This window comes from Tympanuchus pallidicinctus, unplaced genomic scaffold (assembly GCF_026119805.1).
Source record: "Tympanuchus pallidicinctus isolate F22 unplaced genomic scaffold, pur_lepc_1.0 scaffold29, whole genome shotgun sequence".
In the NCBI taxonomy this organism is placed as follows: domain Eukaryota; kingdom Metazoa; phylum Chordata; class Aves; order Galliformes; family Phasianidae; genus Tympanuchus; species Tympanuchus pallidicinctus.
Window position 1 is genome coordinate 6,477,519 of NW_026294746.1, and position 18,963 is coordinate 6,496,481.

General features: G+C 63.7%; 5 protein-coding genes across 26 annotated transcripts in view; 3 read left to right on the top strand and 2 right to left on the bottom strand.

Moving 5' to 3' along the window:
• The first annotated feature begins 2,939 nt into the window (after window positions 1–2,939).
• On the top strand, window positions 2,940–6,317 carry LOC128084962 (E3 ubiquitin-protein ligase TRIM62). 2 transcript variants are annotated; one of them, XM_052691740.1, is made up of 6 exons: window positions 2,940–3,042; window positions 3,746–4,179; window positions 4,854–4,949; window positions 5,065–5,321; window positions 5,388–5,503; window positions 5,597–6,317. In XM_052691740.1, exons 2-6 carry the CDS (start codon window positions 3,772–3,774, stop codon window positions 6,145–6,147), a joined length of 1,428 nt encoding a protein of 475 aa, XP_052547700.1. In that variant the 5' UTR covers window positions 2,940–3,042; window positions 3,746–3,771; the 3' UTR covers window positions 6,148–6,317. The 2 variants fall into 2 exon arrangements, with proteins under 2 accessions (XP_052547700.1, XP_052547701.1); XM_052691741.1 differs by lacking the exon at window positions 2,940–3,042 and having other exon boundaries at window positions 3,662–4,179.
• Window positions 6,318–6,722: 405 nt separating this feature from the next.
• Window positions 6,723–7,284, top strand: SVBP (small vasohibin binding protein). The gene is made up of 2 exons (XM_052691755.1): window positions 6,723–6,916; window positions 7,003–7,284. The coding sequence occupies exons 1-2, from the start codon at window positions 6,800–6,802 to the stop codon at window positions 7,087–7,089; spliced, it is 204 nt and encodes a 67-aa protein (XP_052547715.1). The 5' UTR covers window positions 6,723–6,799; the 3' UTR covers window positions 7,090–7,284.
• A 303-nt stretch (window positions 7,285–7,587) lies between these two features.
• TMEM269 (transmembrane protein 269) lies at window positions 7,588–10,895 on the bottom strand. 6 transcript variants are annotated; one of them, XM_052691754.1, is made up of 7 exons: window positions 10,765–10,895; window positions 9,806–9,870; window positions 9,235–9,382; window positions 9,068–9,165; window positions 8,851–8,994; window positions 8,583–8,783; window positions 7,588–8,458 (listed from the first exon to the last, which is right to left on the bottom strand). In XM_052691754.1, exons 3-7 carry the CDS (start codon window positions 9,282–9,284, stop codon window positions 8,349–8,351), a joined length of 603 nt encoding a protein of 200 aa, XP_052547714.1. In that variant the 5' UTR covers window positions 9,285–9,382; window positions 9,806–9,870; window positions 10,765–10,895; the 3' UTR covers window positions 7,588–8,348. The 6 variants fall into 6 exon arrangements, with proteins under 6 accessions (XP_052547714.1, XP_052547711.1, XP_052547708.1 ...); XM_052691751.1 differs by having other exon boundaries at window positions 9,235–9,870; XM_052691748.1 differs by lacking the exon at window positions 9,806–9,870 and having other exon boundaries at window positions 10,765–10,893.
• Window positions 10,896–12,122: 1,227 nt separating this feature from the next.
• Window positions 12,123–15,580, bottom strand: CELA3B (chymotrypsin like elastase 3B). Of its 2 annotated transcripts, XM_052691747.1 has the most exons (8): window positions 15,160–15,575; window positions 14,998–15,077; window positions 14,485–14,582; window positions 14,165–14,299; window positions 13,925–14,061; window positions 12,907–13,052; window positions 12,677–12,829; window positions 12,123–12,199 (listed from the first exon to the last, which is right to left on the bottom strand). In XM_052691747.1, the coding sequence occupies exons 1-8, from the start codon at window positions 15,197–15,199 to the stop codon at window positions 12,179–12,181; spliced, it is 810 nt and encodes a 269-aa protein (XP_052547707.1). In that variant the 5' UTR covers window positions 15,200–15,575; the 3' UTR covers window positions 12,123–12,178. The 2 variants fall into 2 exon arrangements, with proteins under 2 accessions (XP_052547707.1, XP_052547706.1); XM_052691746.1 differs by having other exon boundaries at window positions 12,123–12,829; window positions 15,160–15,580.
• Window positions 15,581–15,895: 315 nt separating this feature from the next.
• Window positions 15,896–18,963, top strand: part of HSPG2 (heparan sulfate proteoglycan 2) — a 30,914-nt gene continuing 27,846 nt past the window's right edge. For all 15 annotated transcript variants that reach the window (XR_008208747.1, XM_052691677.1, XM_052691683.1 and 12 more), the window contains exons 1-5: window positions 15,896–15,974; window positions 17,962–18,103; window positions 18,178–18,261; window positions 18,568–18,677; window positions 18,754–18,812. Coding sequence is in view for 14 of the 15 variants with exons in the window: in XM_052691677.1 (XP_052547637.1) it covers window positions 15,927–15,974; window positions 17,962–18,103; window positions 18,178–18,261; window positions 18,568–18,677; window positions 18,754–18,812 (443 nt within the window). In the remaining variant the exon portion in view is untranslated. The remainder of the gene's footprint in view (window positions 15,975–17,961; window positions 18,104–18,177; window positions 18,262–18,567; window positions 18,678–18,753; window positions 18,813–18,963) is intronic.

The following is an 18,963-nucleotide window of genomic DNA, read 5'->3' on the forward strand; positions in this document are numbered from 1 at the left end:
TAACGAAGCCAATTTAACAATTAACCGGGATTAATTTCCCTGTTTGCCCTAACACACACGCCCTGCCGTGTGGTTTCCCTTCATCCACACGCGCTGCTACAGCCGCTGCTCCCCCGCCAGTCTCACCCACAACAAGGCTCCAGGCAGGGCGTGCTTCCCTTCCTGCAGTGCTAACGAAGGCAGCTAATGAGCAGCAGGGATGTGTGCTGGAGGAACCCAGCTCCTGCTGATGCTTCAATGGATGACCCCACACCCACAGGCTCTGTGTCATCCCCTGCTCATTTCCATAGGGTTCTATGGGTGAAGTTCCACATTGCCCAAGTTTCTCAGCCCAGTCCCAATGATCAACTATTGCCAACTATTAACCTACCCCTAAAAGTACCACAGACCCTAACCATGCCACAAACCCTAATCCTGCACCCAGCAACCCCACGACATCCCTCAGCCCTCCTGCGTCCTCATGGGCTGCATCCACATTGCTCAAGTTTCCCTGTCTGGACCCCATGAAAACCCTAAAAAAAATGCTTAACAAACCCCAAACTCAAACCTTAAATTTACCCTAACCCTGAAAATAAGCTAACCTGAACCTAACTCTAAGCCTAAGCCTATCTCTAGGCCTAACCCTACCATGACCCCAACCCCAACCCTAACTGTAACTGTAACCCTAATCCTAACCCAAAACTAAACCATAACCCTAAGCCTAAACCTAATTCAAGGCCAAGCCATAACCCAAGCCCAAATCCAAAGCCCTAAGACTAACCCAAACCATAACCCTGACAGTAAACCAAACCCTAACCCTAACCCTTAACATAAGCTGAATGCTAACCCTAAACTTGACCAACTCTACCCCTAACCAATCCCGACCCAAACCCTAACGCTTAACCTAGCCCTAATCCTGAACCTCACATTAACACTGTCACTAATTCTATCTTAACCCTAACTCTAATCCTAATCCTAATTCTAACCATACCACAAATCCTAACCCCGCAGCTCCGTGGCATCCTATATCCACATGGACTCAGGTTCCCCACTGATGCAGCTTCCCAAGCATATCCCTACAATTAACCCCATAAACAAACCCCCCTCAGCTGAGAATAAAAGTGCTGTCTGTTTATTTGGAAGGAACACAGGTGGTGCCCATCAGTGGGGCGTTCCTCCCCTGGGTACCCGGGGGGGAAAATGAGTTGTGGGAAGATAGAGGACAAGGGAAGTATGGGACACCAAAATCCAACCCCAAACCCACAGCGCTGCTGCTGGGTCCAGCCCACACCAGTCAGTGCAGTGGGGGATGGAGTTGGGGTTGGGGATGGAGTTGGGGTTGGGTTTGAGGGTTGGGGATGGAGATGGAGTTGGGGATAGGGTTGGGCTTGGGGCTAAGGTAAGGGTTTGGATTTGGGTTAGGGTTAAGGTAGGGTTAAGGGTTTGCATTTGGCTTGGTTTCGGGTTTAGGATTAGGGTTGAGGTTTGAGTTGGGGTGGATTTTGGACTGGGGTTGGTGTTAGCATTAGGGTTGAGGATAGGAGGATAGCAGTAGGGTTGAAGTTAGGGTAAGGATTTGGGTTTGGGTTAGGGTGAGGATTGAGATTTGGGTCACTGTTTGGATTGGGTTGGGGTTGGGGTTAGGTGCGATGCTGGCACAATGCCTGCCTGGCTGCCCCTTCCCTGCTCCGCCGGCGCTTTGATGATTTAATTCCAAATCTCTCCCGTCCCAGTGGGTCCTGGCAGGGCGAGCAGCCCTGCATTCCTCCTGCAGAAACACGGGCAGAAATAACAAACCCCTGTGGTCGGGGTTTTTTTTTCCCCCTCCTTTTCCAGCCTTCGGGGCCGTCCTCCCGCCCAGGCAGGAACAAAGCAGGCGGTCATTCCCTGCGTGGGGGGTGTGGGGGGCTCAGAACTGCCCTGTTAACATTGGCCTGCAGCCAGCTGTGGGGCGGCTGAGAGCTGCCCCCAAATGTCCCCGTCCGTCCTTCCTTCCGCACCCAGAGCCCCACAGGGCGAGGGGCACAGGAGGGGGAACCCCCTCATTGTGCCCCTGTGGGGATCTCTGTCATTGCTGGGGGACTCTCTGGTTTAGGGACGATGCTGAATGTTGGTGGAGATGAAGAATTTGGGGGCAGTGATTTGGATGGGGACAATACAGGATCTTGGAATGATGTGGAGTTTGGGGATGTTACTGAATGCAGGGATAACGCTGCATTTCGGGGACGGTGCTGAATCTGGGGGCAATTATTCAGGATAGGGATGATGCAGAGTTTGGGTCAGAACGGAATTTGGGGACAGAGCATTGGCTTAGGGACAGTGATGGTGAATTTGGGGATGATGCTGAGTTTAGGGATGATGCTAAACTTGGGGATCATGTTTTGGTTTAAGATCAGTGCTGAACAAACAACAGTTTGGTTTGGGGGCAAGGCTGAAATTAGTGACAATGGTTTGCTTGGGGATGATGCCAAACTCAGAGACAATGCTTCAGTTTGGGGACGTTGCTGAATTTGGAGATGATGTAGAGTTTAGAAACACTGCTTCGGTTTAGAGACAGCGCTGAACTTGGGAGCAATAGTGAACTTGGGGGCAATGCTGAATTTGAGGACAGTGCTGAATTGGGGCTTAACACTGAATTTGGGGTCTGTGCAGAATTAGGGGGTGACACCTGCGCTGTTAGGATGCCGGCGGCCCTGCACGTCCAGCGCTGTGTCTGTGCCCCCCCCGTGCCCCCGTCCCTCGTCAGTGATAATAAGACGGAGAGGGAAAGGTCGGGACGGCCGAAGAGAGGGATGGGACGCGGCCCCTTTAAGAACCCCCCCCGCCGGGCGGTGGTACGCGCCGCAGGGCCGCGCCGCGCGGGGGACAATGGGGCGGGGCGGTACCACTGTGGCTGCGGGGAGGGGGGAGAAAGAAAGGCAGGAAGTGCTGCGCGGCCCCGCCCCCTTCTCCTCGCCCACCCCCCGCCCGGCGCGGCGGGGAGCGGTGCGTGAGGCGGCGGCGGGTCCGCTTACCCGGGCACGGCAGCGGGCAGCGGGCAGCGGCGGCGGCGGCGGCGGTGGGGTGAGGCCTCGAACCCGGGTCCTGAGGGCGGCGGGGCGCGGAACCGGGGGCAGGATTCGAACCCGTGTCCTCCGAGTGCGGCCTCAGCGCTGGGTGCCCGCTGCAGCTCCGCGGGTAGCAGCAGCTCGGGGCCCCACTGCAGCTCGAGCCCCGGCGTCCGCCGTGCCAACCTCCGCCCCCCGTGCCCCCTGCTCCTCACCCCACCATTGCAGCTCCGTGCCCCGCCATATCCCCCAGTACCAACCTCAACCCTCCCATATGCCCCTGATCCCCATTACCATCCTCCATCCCCTCATATCCCCCCGCTTCCCACCCTCACATCCCTCTGACCCCCAGCATCACCCTCAGCAGCTTCAGCCCCCCCATATCACCCTGACCCTCACCCTCTCTTATCAGCTTGACCCCCCGCATCTCCAGTACCCACCACAGCCCCCCCATATCCCTCTGACCCCTAGCATCACCCACATCTACTTTAGCCCCCCATCACACTGACCCCCACCCCCCATATCCCCTCATCCCCACTCCCCCTATTACGTCCCTATCCATAGCCCTTTCATATCACCCTGACCCCCACCCCCTTACCAATCTAACCCCCAATTGCAGCCTCACCCCCGCTCCCCCCATTACAGCCCCACTGTGGCCCCCCTTCCACATCCTGCCTCCATTTGCAGCACTCTGACCCCATCAACCCCCCCTTTTGCAGCTCAGCATCCCCCTGCAGCCCCAGCCATGGCCTGCAGCCTGAAGGATGAGCTGCTGTGCTCCATCTGCCTCAGCATCTACCAGGACCCGGTGAGCTTCGGCTGCGAGCACTACTTCTGCCGCCGCTGCATCACAGAGCATTGGGTGCGCCAGGAGCCACAGGGTGCCCGCGACTGCCCCGAGTGCCGCCGCACCTTCACCGAGCCCACGCTGGCCCCCAGCCTGAAGCTGGCCAACATCGTGGAGCGCTACAGCGCCTTCCCCCTGGATGCCATCCTGGGGGCTCAGCGCAGCCCCTTCCCCTGCAAGGACCACGAGAAGGTGAAGCTCTTTTGCCTCACCGACCGCACTGTTGTCTGCTTCTTCTGCGACGAGCCGGCCATGCACGAGCAGCACCAGGTCACCAACGTGGATGATGCCTTTGAGGAGCTGCAGGTAGGTGTCTGTCTGTCTGTCTGTTTGTCTCTGAACATCCATCCCCCCTTGTTCCCAGAGTTGTGTTGTCTGTGGGATGCTCTGTCTGTCCATCCGTGTGCACCGTGCAGCACATTGTCCATCTGTCAACGTTCAGGACAGCCAGAGCTCCCTCTGCCTGTTTGCGCATGGCTCTGGGGTGCTGCTTCCCTTGTCACTTCCCCACAAGTGGAGTGCGATCCTCTGTCCATCTGTCCATCCACACTGTGTGGCCACCCACCCATCCGTCCGTCTGTCCCTACATGTGGCTCTGCTGAGCTTCTCCCTGGGGATCCTCAAGCAGCCCCAAACCAGACTCCCTCCTGTCCCACACAGGACCCCACCTCCCACAGCAGCACCAAAACCTGCTGTATTGGGGCAGCTTTGTGCCATGTGCTGGCCCTCATGGTCTCTGGTCACTGCAGTGCCAGCTTAGCCCCGTGGTGGATATCTATGGGGCTGTGGAGCTGCCTCACAGCTCTCCCAGCACCCCAGCATCGCGCTGCTGGTGGCTGGGATCACTGCTTGAGCGTGGGGCGGGCACAAAGCTTTGCATTTTCCCCACGCCCCTTGGAACATTGCTGCTGTGGGGTGGGGAAGCAGGCAGTGCGGTGAGGCCAGGGCTGAGCACAGGTTCAGGGCGCTCTGTGTTGCAGCGGGAGCTGAAGGAGCAGCTGCAGGGCCTGCAGGAGAGCGAGCGAGGCCACACCGAGGCCCTGCACCTCCTCAAGAGGCAGCTGGCCGACACCAAGGTAGGAGCGAGGCTGCGGGGACGTGCCCCGAATCCCTTCCCCTGCCCCTCCCCATGCACTCTGCCAGGATGCTGACGGACCCGCTGCGGCCCGGCCGTGCCCCCCGCCTCCTCAGTCATCGGCCAAAAGCCTGCGGGCCACCATCGGGGAGGCCTTCGAGCGGCTGCACCGGCTGCTGCGGGAGCGGCAGAAGGCGATGCTGGAGGAGCTGGAGGCCGACACGGCGCGGACGCTGACCGACATCGAGCAGAAGATCCAGCGCTACAGCCAGCAGCTGCGCAAGGTGCAGGAGGGCAGCCAGATCCTGCAGGAGCGCCTGGCCGAGGCTGACAAGCACGCCTTCCTGGCCGGCGTCGCGTCCCTGTCTGAGAGGTGGGTGGGTGCCGCGGGGCAGGGGGTGCCCACGGAGCTCCGTGCACATTGCTGCCCATCCCGCAGGCTGAAGGGGAAGATCCACGAGACCAACCTGACCTACGAGGACTTCCCCACCTCCAAGTACATGGGGCCGCTGCAGTACACCATCTGGAAGTCGCTCTTTCAGGACATCCACCCAGGTGAGTGTGAGGCCGGCGGGGAGGTGGGAGGGGGTCACCGTGCTCCACGGGGGGGGGCACCAGGCGGGGATGCTGACGCCTGCCGTTCCGCAGTGCCCGCGGCGCTGACGCTGGACCCCGGCACGGCCCACCAGCGCCTCATCCTCTCTGATGATTGCACCATCGTGGCCTACGGCAACCTGCACCCGCAGCCACTGCAGGACTCGCCGCGCCGCTTCGACGTGGAGGTGTCGGTGCTGGGCACGCAGGCATTCGGTGGTGGCGTCCACTACTGGGAGGTGGTGGTGTCTGAGAAGACACAGTGGATGATCGGGTTGGCGCACGAGGCCGTCACCCGCAAGGGCAGCATCCAGATCCAGCCCAGCCGCGGCTTCTACTGCATCGTCATGCACGACGGGAACCAGTACAGCGCCTGCACCGAGCCCTGGACGCGGCTCAACGTCAAGAGCAAGCTGGAGAAGGTGGGCGTCTTCCTGGACTACGACAAGGGGCTGCTCATCTTCTACAACGCTGACGACATGTCCTGGCTCTACACCTTCCGGGAGAAGTTTCCAGGGAAGCTCTGCTCCTACTTCAGCCCCGGACAGAGCCACGCCAACGGGAAGAACGTCCAACCGCTGCGCATCAACACCGTCCGCATCTAGCGGGACCCCGCGGGCTGCCGGCGGGACGGGGCCGCGCTGATGCCCGCAGGGCGCAGCTGACTTTGGGTACCGGGCATGGCGCGGCTGGTGTCCCCGTCCTGTGCTTCCACGTGGCCCCGTGGGTCCAGCCCTGCTCCAGCCACTGCAATAAAAGGTGCATTTGGAGCCGAGGGGCTGTGGTGCAGCCCCTGCACGGGGTGAGGGACGCCGTGCCGTCCTGTGCCACGTGTTGTGCGGGGCTGGTGCAGGGGAGCTGCAGCGGTGCTGACAGAAGTTGTGCCCTGCAGGGGGTGTGCGGTAGGGCTGTTACGTAGGGGCTTGGGGGCGTGGTGTCAAGCGTGGGGCGTAGGGCTGTGCAATATAAACAGCGGAGATGGTGCGATGATGTGTGGGCTGCGATCGTGTGTGGGGTGCGATGTGCGGGGCTGCGCTACTCGGAGGGCTGACACAGCGGGCAGCGCCGCTGGAGGCTGAGCCGCTGGTGGCTGCTCCGCCGCTCTCCTCCCGTCCGCCAGGGGGCGCTACGGCACCGCGCACGCTCTAGCCTCCCGGCCTCACTGGTCGCGCATGCACGGTGGAGGGGCCCGGCCGCCGCCATCTTGCAGCGGGCGCCGTCCCGCCGGTAGCGGGGCGCGGCCCGGCCGGCCCGGCCATGGAGCCGAGCGGGGGGCGGAAGGAGAGGCCGAAGGGCCGGGAGCCGGCGGCGCGCCTGGAGAAGGCCAAGCAGAGGTCGGCCCAGCAGGAGCTGAAGCAGAGGCAGCGCGCGGAGGTGAGCCGGGCGGGCCGAGCCGGGGCGGGCCGAGCCGGGGCCTCGAGCGGCGCCTCACCGCGGTGCCTCCCCGCCCCTCCCCGCAGATCTACGCGCTGAACCGCGTGATGACGGAGCTGGAGCAGCGGCAGTTCGACGCCTTCTGCAAGCAGATGCAGGCCGGCGGGGAGTGAGGGTCGGGCCGGGCCCGGCGCCGTCGCAGCGGCAGGCGGCACGAAGCGGCACGGAGCGGCAGGGAGCAGCACAGCCCCGCCGCCTGCCGGCCCTTCCCTATCTCGCTGTTTACGCTGACAGACGCCTCTTTGTTGTTATTTTCTGCTTTCTTTTTATCTTTTTTTCTAAATAAAAGCAGCGGTCGTTCCTCCTTACTCCGCCTCCCGCTCGCACGCAGCAGGCCGGCCGAGCCCCCCGGGATCGCAGGGCCGCGTGCCAGAGCAGCTGCAGCCGATGGCCGCCAGCCGCCCTGCGCAGCCCCTCCGCCCGTTGGCAGCACTGCGGGTCTCAGGGCCGCTCGCCCCGCGACGGGGTCGTTCTGTCTGTCTGCAGCTGCTGGAGCTGCAGGATCCCCTGGAGGTGCGGAGTGACGGAGCCGCTCCGCTTCCTCTGCTGCTCGGCGAGGTCTGACCTTCGCTTCCTTCCCCCACCCCACGCTCCCAGAGCGGGCGGCGCAGTTGTTCTCCAGCTTTTTTATTTCCAGAGAGTTCGGCCCCAGGGTTTCAGGTTCCATTTTTCCTTTCCACATTCCTTCCTCCCTCCCACACCTCATCGACCGGGCGCAGAAAGGAAAAAAAAGAACACGCTTCAGATATTATTTCCCTATGGCGACATGTCAGAAATAAATACCGGAGTGCTCCCCGTGCCTCAGGCTGGGCTTTGCAAGGAAAGGGGGCACCCTCACCCCTATCCTACTACAGACTGCCTGCTGCGGGGGCCGCTTCCTCCTCATGTTGAGGATTTGGGGAACGTAAAGCCGCCGCAACTGTGCCCTCGCAATAAATTACTATGTACAGTGGGAATGCATCGGTCGCACCTTCATCTCTGTCCCAGCTGGTGGGACTGGCAGGAGGCACCTGGGGGGTGGTTCCCTGGGAAGGGGGCTGGTGCAGGGCTGTTGTTCTTCTGGCTGGGGGTGCGGGTGCGCAGGGCAGGTTGGAGCCCGGCCCGAGCTCTGCTGGTGCCAAGTTCCCCTTTGCGGGAGCTCAGCTGTTTTCGAAGCAGACTGCCATGGTGGGAAGCCCTGTGGGGCCGCAGCATTGCGCCTGCTAGGTTTGGAGTCTGCTGTCACGGCTCTCCTTCCCGGGAAGAGCTAACGAAGGCGGGGGTGAGACAGCCTGGCGCTGGCACCCGAGAGTGAGGCAGAGGAGAGCTTTACTATGCGTGCGGTGGAGGTTAAGGCGGAGCCGTCCTCCCCGGGGCTGCTGCTGCTCGGCCGTTAGGCTTTGCAGCTCCAGATGGCGAAGGGGAGTAAGATGTACGACGCCGACCAGGCGAGGTAGTAGACGGGAGCGACCGTTGCGGGCGAGAACAGAACGGCCACAATGCCTGCAGGGGGGAACCGTCAGCAGTGAGGGCAGAGTGGTGCTCCAGCGCCTCCCTGGGTCGCTGCTCCGTGGGATGGCTGAGCACCCTGTGTGAGAGCGGGATGTGTTTTACCTCCGCTCCTTACCTCCGGCATAGATCGCTTTCTTCCAGCACTGCGATTCCAGCACCTTGTCGTGGGGGTAGAAGCCGCGGTCAACCATGAAGAGGACCATGGCAATGGCGGTGACGCGCAGCAGCGTGACGTGGCCGCCCGTCAGCAGGAAGGTGCTGGCCAGCAGCGAGGAAGCGTAGGGACACGGCAAGCCCCGGTAGGTGAAGGGGATCCCTGCGGGGTGCCGTGCGCTCAGCCGGGAGCCCACGGGGTGCCCAGCCCTGTGAGCCCCAAGCCTTACCGCTGGAGAAGAAGCAGAGGCGAGCGAAGACGGCCAGCACGTAGGTGATGGCCAGCAGCCCGTCCAGCACGCCGCGTGGCTGCAGCAGCAGCGCTGTGGCCAGCCCGAAGGACGTGAAGTCAGCAAAGTCATCCAGCTTGGCTCCTGCGGGGAGTGAGCTGGTGAGGGGGCGGCCGGCAGCCGGCACCCCCGGCCCATTCCCAGCCCTGGGGCTCACCCAGCGCTGAGCAGGCGTTGAGCTGCCGGGCGACGGCTCCGTCGGCCAAATCGAGCAGGAAGCCCACCAGGAGCAGCCAGCAGGAGCAGTGGTACTGCCTGTAGGGGGAGAGGCGTCAGCCCCGCGCCGCTTTCCCCGCCCGGCCCCTCGGCCTGCCCGGCCCCCACCTGTTGAGGCTGCAGAGGATGGAGGAGAGCCCCACCACCAGGTTCGCCATGGAGAGCGCGTTGGCCGCATTTTTCCGGACGAACTCCAGCGCCTGCGCCCGTCCCGCCGGCCTGCTCAGGAACAGCTTCTTGGTGTACTGGAAAATACCTGCAAGCCGCCGAGACGCCGGTCAAGGGCACAGATTCGGGGCTGGGAGTTACTTAAGCGCCCGAGGTAGCAGGTCGGTGCTCTGCCCCCCTCCGACGATGGGAAGGGGACGGCGGAGGGTTGTGGGCAGGAGCCTTCGCGCAGCGCTTTCCCCCTCCTCCTCATGCTCCTGCACCTCTCCCCAAACCATTCAGGCTCTGCAAGCCCCTGCCTCTGTCTGCCCGCGGGAGGCGAAGGAGAAAGTAAAACGCTTCCAAAATAACAAACAAACAAAAAAGAAAACAAAAGGAAAACCAAACAAACAAACAGACAAAAAAGCCAAACCCAAGCTCAGAATAAAAGCCAACCCCAGTGTTAAGCTCTATTGATCTTATATACCTATAGGGCTACGCTTTAGAGAAAGTGTTAAGGGTCATGTCCTACTAGTGTGTTTTGCACCCTGCCTTTGCCGTGGTCCCAAAGCCAGGCAAGCTGGTGAGATCCTTCATCTGAAAGAAAACAGCACGTCAGAGCACAACAAGAGCCACAACCGCTCCCCCCCGCCGCGCTCCCTCCTGCAGGAAGGAAATATTCCAAATATTCCTCTTTTCTGAGCAGGGTGGGGGTGCTGCTGCCGCTGACCTTTGGCCACCCCACCCCAGGCCACGCCGCTGCGGTTTGGGGCCAGGCAGGTGTGCATGGAAAAACACCCTGAGGAGGTGAGCGTGGGGAGGTTTTCACCTCCAGCCCCGTTTTTCTGCAGGAAACGGCATTCTGGGGGCACTCGGCCCATGTCTCACACTGTGCCCTCCTCAAGGCCGAGCGCTCTTTGTGTCTGGGCTCTCCCCGTGCTGTGGGGAGGGGAAAAATGGGCAAAGGGCAGCACTTTGGGGTCTGACCGAAGTGGCCGCGGGTCCGAAGCAAAGCAGCGCCTGGCAGGCAGCACTGTGTTCTGCAGCATCACAATGCCGCGCAGCGCCGTGCCCGGTCCTGGCATTCCCAGCCCCAACGGCACGGAGATACGGGGAGAAAGAATGGGGTTCAGCCCCACTGCTGGCAGTGCTTTTTATTACTGTTTCTGGGGGAAAAATACACGGATTTGGCTCTTTCCGCATCGACCCCGTGTGTGTTAGGGGCACCTGCTCAGAACAGGCAGCTCCGGGGCAGGTTAGCACGCAGGCGGAGCGCGCTCAGCTCTCACTTCTCTCCATCCCCGGTTCACAGCGCCGCGCTGCACCCAGCCACGCAGAGCTGCTCCGCACCTTCACCCCGAACCACCCCACGTCTGCAAACCTCACCCAGCCAACATCCACCAGGAAACCCAAACACACCGAACGGGCCGTTTTCTGACGGGAAGCCTTGCGCTGGGCCAGGGGACGTCGGGGCATCGAAGCGGGACTTACCGACCGGCGGCGACACCATCCACATGGCTGCAGCGTGGGGAAACTGAGGCAGCGGCCGGGCGGGCGCTGTGTGTGTGACGGTGACACCGTGTTATATAGGGACGGGCTTTGCTGGGAACGGGCTGAGTCACCCGTGGGGGTGGGTCCGGCCAGAGGACACACGGGGGTTTTGGAGGCGGTTGGCACCACGGTGAGGGAGGAGCTGCCTGGGGCTGCAGGGCCGCGTGCCCATGCCAGGCTCACGGTGTCCATGCCAGCCTTGCAGGAGCCGTGCCAGGCCCCGCAGCGCCTGTGCCAGGATCAAAGTTCCCAAGCCAGGTTCGTGGTGCGTGTGCCAGCCCCACGCTGCCCTTGCCAGGCTCTCAGCACCCATGCCAAGTTTGCACCACCCGTGCCAGGCTCAGAGCACCCATACTGCCTCGCACCACCCGTGCCAGCCTTGTAGAACCTTGCACCACCCGTAGCAGCCTTGCAGCACCCTTGCCACTCTTGCAGCACTCCCATCAGCCGTGCGGTGCCCATGCCGGGGCTCATAGCACCCATGCCAGCTGCCCCTGCCTGGCCCACCCACCTGTCCCAGCCTCGTGCAGGCAGCACCGCTTGCACAAGGGTGTCACGAGCTGAGCTGGCCTCAGCAGCCAGAGCAAAGGGCCCCCCCAGGGAGCAAAGGTCCCCCTCATGGTCACAGGGGCCCATAAAACCCTACAGCCCTGCGCCTGCAGAGGGACGTGATGGGGATTTTCCATCCAGTTCAGGGTGGCCCCGTCCCCGCAGGGATGTGGGGCTCCCAAAGGGATGGGATGGGATGGGGGGAGCGGGGGCCCCATGCGTGCCGGGCGCCATCAAAGGGCCCTTTGTTCCCGGTCACGCGCCGCGGACAGTGGTTGCGAGGAGACGGCCGGGCCGGGAGGGCAGGAGGCGGCGGGCGAGAGCTGGGCACGGAGCTGCCGCCACGGCCGTGTGACCGGAACAGGGCGCCCGGAGGGAACCCCGCGGCATCGGGGCACCTCGGGGCGCTTCTTCCTCAGGGCCCAGCTGTCGGCGCCCGTCCCCGTGGCACCTCGTGGGAAAACCACCCCCACGGCCTCAGGTGCCTTTGGGCGGAGGTCGGAGACCAATTCCTGTGGCACCAGGGCGCCCCGTGTCCATCCCTCTGATATCTGGATGTCCCCATTCCTACGACATCGCGGCGCCGTGAGGGGATCCTTCCCACAGTGCCCGGCATCCCCGTGTGCCCAACTCTGCCGTGCTGCCGTGCCCGCTCTGCCAGTGCCATCTGCTGGCAATGCAGCCACTCTCACCAGGTGCGCGCGTCCCCGCCTCCCCCCTCCACCCCCCGGCACACGGGACGCACGGGGTCAGCTCTGGGGGTTTATTTGCGCGCTGTGAAGCACGGAGGTCGCTGCTGCTCTGCTCAGCTGTTGTTTGCTATGGTCTGGGAGAAAGAAGTGGTTCAGGGGGAGCTCGGCACTCAGCACCCATAAATATCAGAGCATCATGGCACCCCAGCACCCCCGTACCCCAATGTCCCAGCATCCCTGAGCCCAATACCGGGGCACTTCTGACACCCCAGTGTCCCGGCACGCTGGAACTCCAACACCCTGACAGCTCGACACTCTGGTACTCTGACATACCAGCGTCCCAGCAGCCCAGCATTTCAACATCTCAGCACCCCAATATCCTAACACTACAATTTCCCAACATCCCAATACCCCAGCATTCCAGCATCCCAGTGCCCCAACACCCCAACACTCCAGTTTCCCAACACCTCAGTTCCCAGCTTCCTAATTCTCCAGCACACCAACACCTCAGCACCCCAGCACTGCAGCACCCCGGTGTCCCGGCCCCTGGCAGCCCGTCACCCCACACCCTGGGCATTCTGCACCCCACCATCCCAGCGCCCAGCGCCCACCTCAGCAATCCAGTCCTCAAAGGCAGAGACGCGGGTGAAGACAGTGGGCTTCTTTGGAGTGTCGCAGCCCAGTGAAGACACAAAGCTGGCGATGCCGTGCACCTCCCAGTGCCCATCCTCAGCCTGGCAGTTCAGGGGGCCGCCCGAGTCGCCCTGGGGACGGGATGGGGGTCAGGATGGTTTAGGGTGCTCCAACCCCTCCTCGCGGCGCAGTGCAGCACAGCACTCACGTTGCAGCCGGCCTGCTCGGCGCCGCCAGCACAGACCATCGTGGTGCGGATGGTAAGGCTGCCCCACCAGTCGGACTGCGTGCAATGCTCGTGGTCCACCACAGGCATCAGAGCATCCTGAAGTTTGTCTGGCAGTGGTCCCCCCGCTGGCAATAGGGGTGGTGTTAGGGACCCAGGTGGACAATGCTGTGCCCAACATCCTCCACGCCAGCCTCAGCCATCCCACAGGCATCCCACATCTATTCCACATCCATTCCATGCCATCCATCCATCCATCCATCCATCCATCCATCCATCCATCCATCCATCCATCCATCCCACAAGCATCCCATGTCCATTACTCCATCCCACAGAGTCACAGAATCACACGGGCTGGAAGGCACCTCAAGAGATCAAGTCCAACCCTCCTCATAAAGCAGGTTCCCTACAATAGGTCACGCAGATTGGCATTCAGACAGATCTTGAATGTCTCCATAGGAGACTCCATAACCTCTCTGGACAATCTGTTCCAGTGATCCATCATCCTTACCATAGAGATACCATCTACCTAATCCATCCGTCCCTCCATCCATCCCTCCATCCATCCATCCATTCATCCCTCCATCCCCCCCTATAACCCTCATCCATCCATAAACCAACCATCCATCCACCTATTTGTCCCATCCAACACCCATTTTTCCAACCATCCTACCTCCACCCTACAGCCATCCATTCATTCACCCATCCATCCAACAGTCATCCATCCATAATCCATCCATCTATCCTACAGTTGGCTATCCCTCCACCTCACATCCACCCCACATCCATCCATCTACCATCCGTCCATCTACCCATCTGTCGTTCATCCCACATCCGTTTCATATCCATCCAACCATCCATCCAACCATCTGTCCATCCATCCATCCATCCATCCACCCACCACCCACATCCATCCACCACTGGCCCAACCGGCCTCCCACCCTTCCCTCCACCCCTCATCCTTCCTTCCCCCTGCCCCCCCCTCCATCCCAGCACTCACTGCTCAGCCTCCCCCAGCCGCTCAGGTAGCACGGGTAGCCGTTGGGCAGCACGGTGTCCGCGGGCGGCAGCTGCCCCGTCTGCACGTAATCGTTCAGCACAGCACTGTGCTGCAGCTTCAGCAGGGCGATGTCATTGCTGCACACGGGGACACCGGGGCGAGGCATCAGCGGGGACACGTGTCACCGGGGAGAGGTCCCCAGGTGGGGACAGCATCCCCGCGCCGCCGCGCCCCGCTCACCCGCAGGCCAAGCAGAAGCTGTTCCACTTGGGGTGCACGAAGATGTCATCGGCCGCCACGGGGATGCGCTGCTCGGGGCCTTCGGCGGAGCTCATGTCGTACTCACCCAGCACCACCTCGTAGGTGAGCGTGGAGCTGCCCAAGGACACCGTGCCCGCTGACCCCAGGGCTTGGGGCTCCCCGTCCCGCTCATCCCTCCCACCCCATCCTTGCCCCGCTGCACCCTTGCCACCTCAACGCTGCGCCGTGCATCCCTCCAAGCAACGCCACGTCACCCCATGCCCGCACCCCATCCCTGTGCCCGCAGGCGCACGGCTCACGAGATGCAGTGTGCGGCCGTCATCACCCAGCCGGGCGCGATGAGGGTTCCCCCGCAGGTGTGCCGGAAGGTGCCGTCACGCTCGTACTGCAGTGAGATCTGCAGGGCCGCAGGGTGCTGTCACCCTCCGCAGTGTTCCCACCTCTGTTCACCAAACAAGCCTAACCCCAACGACAGCCCTAGCCCTAAGCATAACTATAAACGTAATGACAACCTCAATCAATCGTAGCCGTAAGCCTAATTCTAACCCTGGTCCTCATCATAACTGCAACCTCAACCTTAGTTTCATCATAAGCCCAACCTCAACTCTAACCTCAGTCCTGATGCTCACCTCAACCTCAACCCCAACCCCAACCCTAACTCCAACTATAATCCCAACCCTAACCCCAACCCTAACCTTAACCATAACCCCCAGTCCCAAACTTAACCCCAACCTCAGCCTCAACCCTAACTCCAACCTTAGCCCTAACCCCCAAAACCTCAACTCCAACCCAAACCAACCCATGTTGCTCACCTGCCATGGCCAGCTGTACGGTACCGCATCCTGCCCATTCACAACCCGTGATCCACCAGGCAGCACGGCAGAGTGGCAGCCTGCACAACGGGGTGACCGTCACCCAGGGGGTCACCCAGACCCCCCAAAGTGGGGACAACAGCAGGTTTGGGGACAGCTTACCGCCAGCGAGCAGCAGCAGGGGGATGAGGAGCGCAAGCATTGTGCTCAAAGGCTCGGCCAGGTGGCACGGGGCGTCCGCCAGCCTTAAATTCCCCCTTTATCGGAGCCCCTCCCCGGCCCAAGGCCAACCCTGGGAGCGGGCAGCTGGTGCCCAGCTGGGCTCTGCACGGCGTGGGGCGGCCCTATGGGGTCGGGGCTGCGAGCCCTCCCAATGTGCACAGTGCTGGGAGATGGGGTGGTGACCCAGCGCCCCGCGGGGGGCACAGCGGGGTGCTGCCCATGGGAGCCAAGCAGCTGTGGGGCCGGGGTTAACCATTAACACCCAGCCTTGGGGGGGGCACGCGGCCTCCGGTGCCCTGCCGGGCGGGTGCGGATGCCGCCACAGCCTGCGGCTGCACCCCCCAGTCCCATCTCCCCCGCGTGCCCGTCCGCAGCCCGCAGTGCCCGCACAGCCCCCCGCGTCCCCCGCACACCCACAGCCCCTACGCTCCCCGTACCCGCACAGCTCCCGAGCCCCCCCGGCCCCCCCACACTCCCCAACACCCCACACCGCGCTCCCGACGCCCCCGAATGCCCCCGCGGTGCCCCGCGCAGCCCCGTGTCCGTACGGCCGGGTGTCCCCACGCGGCCCCGGCTCTCTGACCCCACGCCCCCATCCCGCTCCCCGTTCCCCCGTGGGCGCGTTTCCCGGCGGCCCCGCCCAGAGGCACAGCGCGGCGGGGCGGAGCGGGGCCGGGGCGCGGAGCGGGGCCGGAGCGAGCGGGGCGATGGGGCGGCCGGTGCCCGCGGCGCTGCTGCTGCTCGCGGCGCTCGGAGTGAGTCTGGGGGCGGCACCGGGAGGGGGAAGGGCACCGAACGGCGTCCCGTCCAGCGGTTGGAATCCGGGTTGAGGTTGTGGGGGGATGGAGTCCCGCGTGGGCCGGGAGCGGCGCGGTCCCGGGGAGGAGGTGGGGTCCCCGCGGGGTCCCGTCCCGTTTAGGAATGGGGGTCTCGCGTCGTCCCCATGTGACCCCGCGGGGGGGGGGGGGGGTCTCGGTACTTTTGGGGCGCTGCCCCCTCCCTTAAGTCGCACCCGCTCTATATTTACCGGGTGACGGAGGAATGCAAAAATAGCGCTCCCGAAATACGCCCTGGGGGCGCTGTGGGGGGGTCCCGTCGGGTGGGGGGGGCGTGAAGGCGCTTTGGTCCCCCCCCGTGTCTCTGCGTGTTGGGGGCGAGCTGTGGGGCTGGGACTGTGCCCGGGGCGGAGAACAGAGCTCCTTTCTGCTCGGGGCCATGCTGGCACGGCCCCCCCCCGTGGGGATGGGGGGGGCACACGGGGGGGTCCGTTCATATGGCCAAAGAAGGCCCGGACGGGCCGCGCGGGGCGGGGGGGCCCGAATCGGGATAAATTAGGCAATGCCGAGCGGGGAGGAATGCGCCCCCCCCTTACCCCCCCCCCCCACTCCGTTACCCCCCCGTGTCCCCGGCCGAGCGCTCCCACCCGCAGCTGTTTCGCCCCCATATCGCAGGGGGGGGGCAAGGGGGGGTCACGCAGCTGTTTGCCCCCCAGGGGGGTCCCGTCCAGCTGTGTTCCCCCCCCCCCCCCCCCCCCCGGTCCTCGGGAGGAAGTGGAACGGGGGAGCGGGGGGGGAACACCACCTCTCGGCCTTGGGGAAACAATGGGGCGGGGGGGCGGCTATTAATAACCCCCCCCCGGTTATTATTCCCGGCCCCTCCGGGCCCGGCCTTCCTGTGCTGCGTCACCCCCCGCTTCCTCCTCTTCCTCGCCGGGAGTGGAGAGCCCGGCTGGGGGCGGTGGGGGGGGGGGCCCTCCCCGCTTCGGGGCGTCGAGCGGAGCCGCACGTGGCGCCGGCGGACGTGACAGCGGGGTGGTGCTTCCTCCTCCTCCTCTTCCTCCTCTCCCGCTCCCCCAGGCCCGGCCGCGGCTCCGGGCAGGCTTGTGGGACGGCAGATGGAAAATGTGAGCGGCGGTGTCCGGCCGGGCGTGAGCCCGACCCGCTTCCGGAAACCCGAGAGGGGACACCGGCCCCCCCCCCCCCCCCTCCCCGCGCCCTGCTGGCGTCTGGACCCGCCGCCGGACAGCTGGGGTGGAGCGGGGGGGGGGGCGGGGAGCAGCTCCCACCCGTGGGGGCAGAGCGGCTGCAGTTCTGTGCACAGCAATGAGAGCAGAGTCCCGAGTCGGTGCACGGGGAGCGGCTGCAGAGCACCCGCAGCTCAGCGCACGCACAGCATGGCATCGTGCCTCAGTTTCCCCGGCTGCAGCCCTCCCCACCCAGCAGCATCCCCCCCCCACCCGACTGCCGGGTTATTTTGGGGCGCCACTGTCTGTGCCGTGCAAGAGGAGTGGGGGGGCCATTTGCACCCATTGTTTGGGTAAATCTGCCCCCACCCCACCCGGGCCCCGTGCAGAGTGCCCGCTTAATCCACCCGCTCTTGTTTGCACAGCAAAGTGCTGCCCCGACGGATTCCTCCCGGCCAGCCTGCGGGGGGGTCCGGCCCTCGCTGCCCCCCGGCGCCGCGCTGGGTGCTGCTGCTGGTGCAACGTGATGGCACGCTGCAGTGCACACACACACACACACACACACACACACACGGTGTGCTGTGCGGTGCCGGGTGCAGGAATGCGGTGGTGGGCGGCGAGCAGAGCCGGGGGGGGCGATGAGCTCATCCCCCACCCTGCACACACACACAGCCCCCCTCCGTCACCCGCCGTGACCGCAGCACACAGCTATGCGGCCCGGCCAGCAGCGGGGGGAGCCTGGCGATGTGGCCCTGCAGTGACGGCCGTGACCCCCCCAGGTGTGCCAAGCTGCCGGGGTCCCAGCCGAGAGCTCCTTCCCCGAGGACACGGTGGCCGACCATGTGGGCAGCACGTGGCGCCGGCGCTACTACGCACAGCTCTCTGATGATGAGGACCTGCTGGCGGATGAAGCGTCTGCAGGTAATGCAGCCCCGGGTGGCATCTGAGGAGGGGGATGCGTGTCCTCCGACTGCTCACCGTGTTCCTTTTTGCAGATGGCAGCGGGGAGCTCGGCAGTGGCGATGTGGCGCTGGTGGCTGGGGGGCCCCCGGTGCCCGGCGTGCCGTTGGCAACCACCGGTAAGGGGATGCTGCCGGGTGACGCCGCCAGGTGACACCGCCACACTGCTCTGCGCTCACGCTCTGTCTGTTCTCCGTCCTCTCTGCTTTCCTTCCTCTCCTCCTCTTCCTTCTCCCCTCGGCGGCAGCGGCCGTGCCCCCCCCGGCGGGCATGGTGGTGGCCGAGCCCGAGGATGACCCCCCGATCAGTAAGTGGCTCTCTGAGGACTCTCACTCTTTCCCATGGCAGCGGGGGGGCTGGTGCTGGGGGTGCCAAAAGGTGGTGTTTTTGGGGTGCCGACCCCCCTTTCTGCCCTCCCCCCGCAGTTTATTTCCGGGCACTGGTGAACTTCACCCACAGCATCGACTTCAGCCCCCGTCTGGAGGACCCCACCTCAGAGGAGTTCCATGAGGTGTCCCAGGCTGTGGTGGACACGGTGAGGGGTTGGGGGGCTGTGGGGTTGGGGGGCACCAGGTGGGCACGCCGTGACCCCGTATCTCTTCCCAAATCAGCTGGAGTCAGAGTATTACAAGATCCCTGGGGAGCAGATGGTCAGCGTGGTGTTCATCAAGTGAGTGGGTCATAGGGGGGGCCTGGGGAGTGGGAAGGTTTGGGGGATATTTATGGGTGCAAGGCAGTCTGGGGAGTGGGATGCTTGGGAAGTGCAGGGGATGTTTGGGGATGAATGGGGAGGTTTGGGTTGCTGGGGAAGTGGAGGAGGG